The sequence below is a fragment of the Nematolebias whitei genome, chromosome 16 (genome assembly GCF_014905685.2).
Source record: "Nematolebias whitei isolate Nwh7 chromosome 16, NemWhi1, whole genome shotgun sequence".
Taxonomy (NCBI): domain Eukaryota; kingdom Metazoa; phylum Chordata; class Actinopteri; order Cyprinodontiformes; family Rivulidae; genus Nematolebias; species Nematolebias whitei.
Window position 1 is genome coordinate 9,938,511 of NC_056513.1, and position 8,557 is coordinate 9,947,067.

An 8,557-nucleotide genomic window follows, 5' to 3' on the forward strand; every position below is an offset into this window, starting at 1 on the left:
GACGTCAGCAGAGCCAACCTTCTGTTTCACAGAGTCCTGCTCACAGAGAACAATGACATCACTGACGTTGAAGGAAATACAACAATCTGATTGGACAGAGACACTCAGCGGACGGAGAAAAACATTGGAGGTGGTTGTGTATGTGGACAACAGCTGGGCAGCCAACATCGTGCTCCGTGAGACTGACTGTTCACAACACTACGAGATCATGACTGACAGCTACAACAAGGAGCAACATCATTCCACAGATGACCAGATGTTTCTACACATGACCAGATGTTTCTACATAGTGATACTCCCACTTATCTCCTGAATTTAGAACAGCATGTGTCCTGTCTGACATGGAAAGACAAGATTCTTGATAAATGCTTTGGGAATTGGGGCGGCTGTGGCTGAGTGGTTAGAGCAGTCGTCCTCCAATGCAAGAGTCGGGGGTTTGATTCCACCAGTTACATGCCGAAGTGTCCCTGGGCAATACACTGAACCCCTCATTGCCTCCGATATGTGTCCCATCGGTGTATGAATGTGATAAAGCACTGATTACTGGTATTCTTTGTAGAGATCTAGTAGAGTGCTGTATGAATGGGTAAATGAGGGCACAGATTGTTGTAAAGAGCTTTGAGTATCTTAAGATAGAAAGACGCTATGGAGGTACAGTCCATTTACCATTTAATTTGGAGGGTGCTTATGTGGCCAGGTGGTCAAATCCTTATTGTGCAAATGTATGGAGCGCCTAGTGAGCAGGGGGCTCGTCTTTTACAGCTGAGCATATGCACCCCATGCAGTTTGCCTCTAGGACTAACTGACTATAGGGTCATTGGTGTTCCCCAGGGTTGTGTGCTATCGCCACTTTTATTCTCTTTATACATAAATGAGTTGTGACATAAAGACTTTACATTCATTAAGTATGTTTATGATATGGCCCTAGTTGCTGGAATGAAAGACACCAATAGCCCCTCCTACACCCAGCTCATCGATCAGCTCTCTGCCTGGTTTGATGATAGTTTTCTGGACCTTAATGTCAGTAAAACCAAGGAGGTAGGAGGTGAGGTAGATTGGGAGCACCTTATTCAGATCTTCTGTTATAAGAGGGCAGAAAATAGAGCAGGTGGCTGAATTTAAATACCCCGGAACAATAATTGACAACAAGTTGACCATTCAGCCCAACACAGACTATATTTACAAAAAAACATATGTCGTCTCCATCTTCTACATAAGCTAAGGAGCTTTAATGCACTCTGCAGTACAGGTCACTGGTTGAAAGTTTCCTTTAATATTGTCTCATTGTATGGGAACCTCCTGCCAGAGACAGGAACAAGTTGTCCCGGGTGGTCAAAAATAATTGGTTATCAACAAATGCAACTTACAGATCTGTACAGTCGGATTCTGGGAAAAAAAGGCAATACAGGTTCATAATGACCCAACTCGTCCACAGCGACCATTATACAGGTTGGTATCATCTGGCTGAAGACTGGTGGTTCATCTGGTAAAGAAAAGTCATTTGTTCCCTCTGCTGCGAGTGTCCTTATAATAAAGTCCTACTTAAACGTAGCCTCGCATGACAAACCACTGTTAATGGAATGTTTTTATATTTTACTGTGTCGTGTATTTTAGAACGTTTTTATTGGGTTAGCAAAGCTTTTTAAAAGTTTTATGGCATTTTTAATTTGTGTTGTTTTGTATGTAGAGCCAGATGTGAAAGATGAGTCTCCATCTCATGGAATGTTACGGACAATAAAGTTGCGTTGATTGAAAGTTTTGTGCATCTCTTGTATTTGACCTTTGACTTTGTGGGAGACGGAAGTTGAACTGTTTTTGTTCTGGTTCTGTTCAGTCAGAAGAACCTTCTATGTGACTTCTGATCTGACCTGTTGTGTTGAGTTGTTCTCCAGAACTTTGCCAACAATAATCTGTGATTTGGCTCCACCCCAGAACCTTCTTGATCCTCTGTCTGTGCAGAAACTGGTGTCGCAGCCCGACTTCATCGTGTCTGGAGACAGCAGGACTGACAGCTATCAGGGAGCTCTGGGCGAGAACGAGTGGGACGGGTCCGACCAGAAGAACCAGTTCCAGTAACGAGAACTCCCACACAATGAACACCCGTGTGCTTTTGATAGCGATAGGCCGTTCAGGAAGCTGCTGGGCCAAACAAACAGAAAAACAAACATGCTGACTTGTCCTGGATTATCTCCAGGTCTGAAACATCAGCTGAAACTGGGCTAGCAATAGTTCATCGGCTGACATTTAGCTGTTTTACGCCTCCAAGTTGACAGATGTGCGACAGTTTTGTTCAGTAAAACAAACGTGTGTCGGTCTCAGGTGAGTCACACCTGCCTGAGCTGGAACATTCCTCTCACCTGGCTGGGCGTGTCCAAGTTGTAAACACAAAGTGAACCTGCTGGCAGGCAGGTGGGCGGAGCCTGTCACGACATCACATTCTGGTGTATCAAAAACAGAGTAGCCAATCAGAGGCCAGATGACCTCCTTAGGCGTTTGGTTACCTGTAACGACCACTGATCCATCAGGACGGACTCAAACCAAAGAAAATTATTTCCTGTCCAGACCTGAATCTGGACATTTATGTTCATTATAGTAACCTTAGAAAGTTTTTGAGTCAGTTCTAGATCCACCTGGGAGAGAATCTTGACCAGTTTTTGAGTGAGTTCCAGACCCAACTGGCAGAGACTGGTTTTTGAGTCAGTTTTAGACCCAGATGGCAGAGACTGGTTCTTTGAGTCAGTTCTAGATCCAATATCTGAAACGTGGGTCTGTGTGAGCTATGCTCAGTCCGGTCTTTGGTATTATGGCGATAAGGGCGTGTTTCCAAGATGATGTTGGTGCTCTGCTCCTAACTTAAAGCAAGATTTTATTAACACTCTAGTATGATTGTATGTCCTAAGCACTTGTGCCATGGAAAACCATATGGACCTGGCATTTTGCTGCTCTTCAGGTTTGATAGTTTTATTGACTTCTTCCTCTGTGTGTTTTATTTTGTTCTGTACCTGTAGAAGACACATCTAGGGAAGCCAGAGAATAGTCTACAAGTGTTAAATCTGCTGCTGGGGGCTGGGCAGTGATGGGCACGGTTCTGCTAATCTACTAAGAGCAGAACTAACTTTCTATTAAGCATTTTTGCTAACTGAAAAGTTTTAGCAGAATTAGCATCCGTTAAATTTAAATCTGGTAAATTCAAGTCCACTCATTTTTAAAAGATAACTCTGCACTAAAAGTATTCAGGAGAATGGTTTCCACAGAATGATGCTGTGCTGTGCAGAGCAAAGCAAATCCAAGCGCCACCTGGTGACATCAAAACACCTTCACAGTGTTTTCCCCTCATATCTACCACAAACAGTCTCTGACTCATGGTGTCCGTTTACAACCAATAACGGAGCCTTTAACAGAAATGAAGCCAAACCAGAACAGGAAAATAACATGAAAAAGCCATTTCCACACTCAGAAACCTCGTAAAATGTCAAAAACATTGCACACACAATTCATACTCTGCATGCTTTGCAATGCTCACACTGTCTCTGGGACGTGACTCTCTCACACATTTTTACTTCAATACAAACAGGTTTATTGAAGAGAATTTTGATGAAATACAGCAACTTTGTAGTTGGTTTACAACCACAACGAGGATCACCAAATTGAGCTAATTCATTAAAGTAAATGACTCGAGGGAGACAACAACACACCTGTCCAGTCACATTTGTTCTGTCTCACACTGATGCTAAATGTTGATAAAAACAAAGATGTTTTGTCTTATCTACAAGTGGTGTTCCTATTGAGTTTGTTGATTCTAAAATACTTGGGAATTTTGCTCTACGCACATCTCTCTTTTAAGCCTCACGTCGAAAACTTGGTAAAGAAATTTAAGTAAAATTGAGGGTTTTTTTTCCATAAATAGATCCTGAACACTAGGAAATGCCTTTTATCTGATACTTTCCTTGCCTCCATTGACTATGGTGACATTATTTACAGTACATGAATGCTCCTACAAGCACCTTGCAGATGTTGGACACTGTCTATTGGTCTGTTGCCTTCATAAATCTCCTCCTATGTGTCACTTTGTCAGTGCAGCTACAGCGTGCGCTCCCAAGACATAATTACCTGCAGTGTCCCATGAGTGCGGACCGAATCTGGCAAAAGGGCCTTCTCTTACTCAACTCCTGTAACCTGGAACACCTTGCAAAAAGATCTGAAGCTCTCGACCTTGACCTCCATAATAGATTTTAAACTACTGTTGAATTTGATGCAAAAATCAATGCAAACATACACTGTTTTTTTACTGTAGCATGTTTTTTGTTTTATATTTAATATACTTTTCATTTTATATGCTTTTATATGAATGTTTATTGTTGCGTGTACCTCATTTATGTTTTTCATTTAAAACAGGTCTTTCTCGTAAATGAGTCCAATTGACTCAATGAGACCAACCTGTATAAATAAAGGTTGAATGGAAAAAATAAAAAAAATAACATTGAATGCATCACTCTGCTTCAGCACAGCAGAGTTCTGCTCCACTTCTTTGGTTCTGATGGACCGTATTAATTTCTGAAAGCTCACCTCTGAACGGGACATGGATGCTTTAATTGTGATTTATGAAGTTTTGATTTGTCACGTGTCAGCGATGGGGGGGGCCCCTCAACCAGCTGGGAGGGCAAGTGCGCCCTCTAGTGGTTTACAGAACTCTGTTTTTAGAGAACTGTGATTTTTAAATAACTCTGGTTTTAAAGAACTCTGTGGTTCTAGAGAACTCTGATTTAGATCAGTGGTTCTCAAACTGGGGTCCCCAGACCCCTGGGGGTCTGCGAGCCAGTGCTTAGGGGTCTGACCCCCCAAAATTAAACAAACTAAATAATTTTTTACAAGCACGTAGACGTTTAACAAACTGTTAAAATACACCAGATGCTTTGATTGTCTTTAGGTCCACCTGAACGTCTCTAACTGGACTTTTTGTCTCCTGCTGTGGCTCAACACGACCATGTTCTGCAGAACCAGGATTCAGGTCCCTTTCTTTTTTTTCATTCAACCTTTATTTAAACAGGTTAGTCCCAATGAGCCACGAGGACTCATTTACAAGAGACCTGAAGGTCCGAGTTCTGGTTGGACCAATAGGAAGAGAATAAACTGGATCCTGTGTTAGTTTGATGATTATTTACTCTGTGAACAATAAATAAATCTGAACCTGATCTGATTTATTTCTTTTAAAACAAAGAAATATTTATTAAAAACAAAATGTCACATGATTCTGCTGACCAATGAGACAGACTTCAGCTGTGGGCAGAGTCACTGTCACATCGCTCTGTTCTTTGGCGAGCAAAGTCTTCTGCCCACCTGAGGGCCTCGATGATGTCACCACTGCTTCCTGTTCCCTTGGCGACGAGCGATGAGCCCCCGGCACTCCCGTTGAGGTGGCGACACACAGCCACCGCCCAATCAGAGGCAGCAAGGGCCAGCGAGTCCTGCAGAGATAGGAGGCAGACAATTAAAATGCTCCAAAATGTGGTAATGACCCCACCCTCTGTGATGTCACTAACATTACCTTAGGAACCTGACAGGCACAAAGGATTTTCCCAGAATGCCTCTGGGGGGCAAGCAGCATCACATGACTGAGAGGAGAGGTGGAGCTCAACTGATTGACAGTCTTCATCAGAACCTGAAACAGAACCGGTCACGTGATCTCAGGTGTGCCGCAAGTCCTGAATCAACATGCAGACCCGGTTTCACCCACCGACAGGGACCCGGTCTCCACAGAGTCCACCAGCACCCCCTTCTTGCCATTCTTCTCCAGCAGAACCTGAGCTCTCTGTGCAGCCTGAGCAAAGCATGATGGGAAAACTGTCAGAACAGCAGCATGTTGTCTCAGGTGAGGCAATCAGGTGTGCTCTCACCTCTCTGGTCTCCAGTTTCCTGATGACTGTGTTGGTGGTCCTCAGAAGTCTTTGAAGGCAAGCCTGCATTTCTCTGCGCTGCCATTGAGGGATGGCGCTGTTATCCACAACCTGTCGGACACAGCCCAGGGCCAAAAAACATCAATTCCTTGGTTAACCTACAGTTTGGTGCATCATGGGAGGTCCATTTACATCAGACAGGATGCTTGTCTCCTTAGAGAGTCGATGGGCGGAGTCAGGACTGGATGGGGTGGAGCCTGAAGCTCTGGCTGACAGAGATTCTACTTGCTGAGACAAACTGAGTCCCATTTCCCGGGCCTGAGGACACATGGGAGTTTCAGATCCACCTCAAGGTACACCTGGATAATGTCAGAGATTACCACAGAAGAACTGACCCGAACTGCATCGCGTCCCGTCACGGCCACAAGCCGACTGACCCGCTTCACCTGCTGCTTCTCTGAGGTGATCACAAAGTCCTCGATAGACCCAGTCTGCAGCAGGTGTCTGAGGACACACATATACACACACCTGAGGACACACATACACACACACAGGTGTCGACAGGTAAAGGGGGGCGGTTGCTCTCACGTTCCGCAGCAGAGCTCCACAGATGTCTCCGTGTCTGTCCCAGCATCTGTCCCAGTGTCCAGCAGTTCTGAGACTGGAACGTGCAGTGAGACTACCCGAACCAGGTCTGGATACACCTGCAGAGCCGGTACAGGAGGGATCATCAGAACACCTGGACATGAGACCAGGAGATGGCCGGTCTGGTCTCACCTCGTCCACCGTCCTCAGTCCTCTGATGGTTTTGGCCATCTGCAGAGGGACCTCCTGGCTGTAGACCCTCTGATTGGCTGAGATGATGTCGTTGACACAGCTCTCTACCTGCTGTAGCTGGGAGGGGCTCAGAGAACCCTGAGGAGGACCCACAGGACACGTCAAAACCACAGAACATCCGCATTAGTTTCTCAGCTGGGTAACGGGTCAGCACCTTGATGCTGCAGTCAAAGCGCAGGTGGTCGGCTGACACGTGAGAACCTCTCTGATGGACCGCTGGACCCAGAACTTTCCTCAGAGCAAAGTTCAGGATGTGGGTCGCCGTGTGTTTGACCATGCAGGCCAGCCTGTGGGCCTGAGGCCGGACAAGATGGACAGAACCGGGACAGTTACACACAGCAGGAAGGGCCTCTTGGTTCTGTCTGGTTTTGTTTTGGGGTTCTTGGCCTCGCTGATCTTTACCTGGTCCAGGTGCAGCTGAATCTGGTCTCCAGTCTTCAGGCTGTCGACTGCAGTCACCTGATGGACCACGTACCCACCGACCCGGTCCACGGCCTCCACAGGGAACAGAACATCCTGGAACACACAGGACAGACGGTCTGTTTCCCATCATGCACCTCGTGTGAGAGCGATCAGCTCACCTGCAGGCGGTTGCAGGTGAAGTAGCCCCGGTCAGGTGACTGCCCTCCCTGCTCAGAGTAGAAGCAGGTCTGATCCAGAACCACCCCACAGGACTGACCCTCACGGACCTCTGGAACCAAAGTCTGACCGTCATACAGGGCCAGGACTGTTGCTTGGCATTCTGGGAACACTGGGAGAAAAACAGGTTCTGTGACAGGTGTGGACCAACAATAGGCAGCTGTTACTTGTGCAGGTAGGAGAGTACCGTATCGCCCCTCCCCCTCCAGTCCATACTCGTACTTCAGGCTGTCATCGGTGTGAGGAACGCCCAAATGCTGCAGCTTCGCCAGGCTGAGGACGTCCAGCGTCAACTGGGACGGGACACCTACCTGCTGCTCTGACGCCACCTGACAGATGTGCGACATCATCAGTGACATCACACTATGTAACCCGAGTAAAAGACCTCATCTCCTCCACAATAAGAGACTTATGTCTCCTTCAAAATGAAACTGAGAAGAACCAGGTGCATCATGGGAGTTTGGGTCCCAAACAGTAATTCTGTAAAGCTCCACCTTCTGGTGTTCTGTGATCAGTCGGTCCAGCTCCTGACGGTCCACTTGGACACCTCGCTCCTCCAACATCAGGTCCACCAGGTCCAGAGGAAAACCCAGATCCCGGTGCAGAGACCAGACCACCGAGGCTGAAAAACCAACAGGACAGTTGGTCACTGACAACAAAGACCAAAATCCAGCCCCAGACCCCCACTGACCAGGGAACAGCTGAACTCTGTAGTCCTCCCTGCTGAGGGTCCTCTGAATCAGCCGGCTGCCCTTCTGCAGAGACGATAAGAACTGGACTTCGTTCTCGTTGATGATGTCCATGATCTGAAAGGTAGGAACCCCATTATGACAACTTCATGTTACATCATCCAGCTGCTGCACATGTGGACAAGTTGCTGACTGAAAGCGGAACCAGATCACTCACCCGATCTGTCTCGGTGATCAGCTCTGGATACACTTCTCCCTGCCAGCAGAAAAGAGGAATGAGCAGCTGGTTAACCAAGCAACCAAACCACTGACCAGCTAACTAAGCAAGCATCCAAACTACTAACCAGCTGACAAAGCAAGCAGCCAAACTACTAACCAGCTGACTAAGTAAGTAGCCGAACTACTAAACAGTTGACTAAGCAATCAAATGAACTACTAACCAGCTGACTATCCAAGCAACCAAACTACTAACGAGCTGACTAACCAAGCAACCAAACT

General features: G+C 46.4%; 1 protein-coding gene across 1 annotated transcript in view; it reads right to left on the reverse strand.

Moving 5' to 3' along the window:
- Positions 1 to 5,257: 5,257 nt before the first annotated feature.
- The window catches only part of aars2 (alanyl-tRNA synthetase 2, mitochondrial (putative)), a 6,122-nt gene continuing 2,822 nt past the window's right edge, over positions 5,258 to 8,557 (reverse strand). The window contains exons 8-22 of the mRNA XM_037690145.1: positions 8,277 to 8,315; positions 8,062 to 8,176; positions 7,865 to 7,992; positions 7,558 to 7,699; positions 7,313 to 7,482; positions 7,134 to 7,247; positions 6,886 to 7,026; positions 6,672 to 6,809; positions 6,483 to 6,598; positions 6,290 to 6,398; positions 6,087 to 6,212; positions 5,895 to 6,005; positions 5,735 to 5,818; positions 5,546 to 5,659; positions 5,258 to 5,465 (exon numbers count right to left, since the gene is read on the reverse strand). Of these exons, the coding sequence (XP_037546073.1) occupies positions 5,274 to 5,465; positions 5,546 to 5,659; positions 5,735 to 5,818; positions 5,895 to 6,005; positions 6,087 to 6,212; positions 6,290 to 6,398; positions 6,483 to 6,598; positions 6,672 to 6,809; positions 6,886 to 7,026; positions 7,134 to 7,247; positions 7,313 to 7,482; positions 7,558 to 7,699; positions 7,865 to 7,992; positions 8,062 to 8,176; positions 8,277 to 8,315 (1,839 nt within the window). The 3' untranslated portion in view covers positions 5,258 to 5,273. The remainder of the gene's footprint in view (positions 5,466 to 5,545; positions 5,660 to 5,734; positions 5,819 to 5,894; positions 6,006 to 6,086; positions 6,213 to 6,289; positions 6,399 to 6,482; positions 6,599 to 6,671; positions 6,810 to 6,885; positions 7,027 to 7,133; positions 7,248 to 7,312; positions 7,483 to 7,557; positions 7,700 to 7,864; positions 7,993 to 8,061; positions 8,177 to 8,276; positions 8,316 to 8,557) is intronic.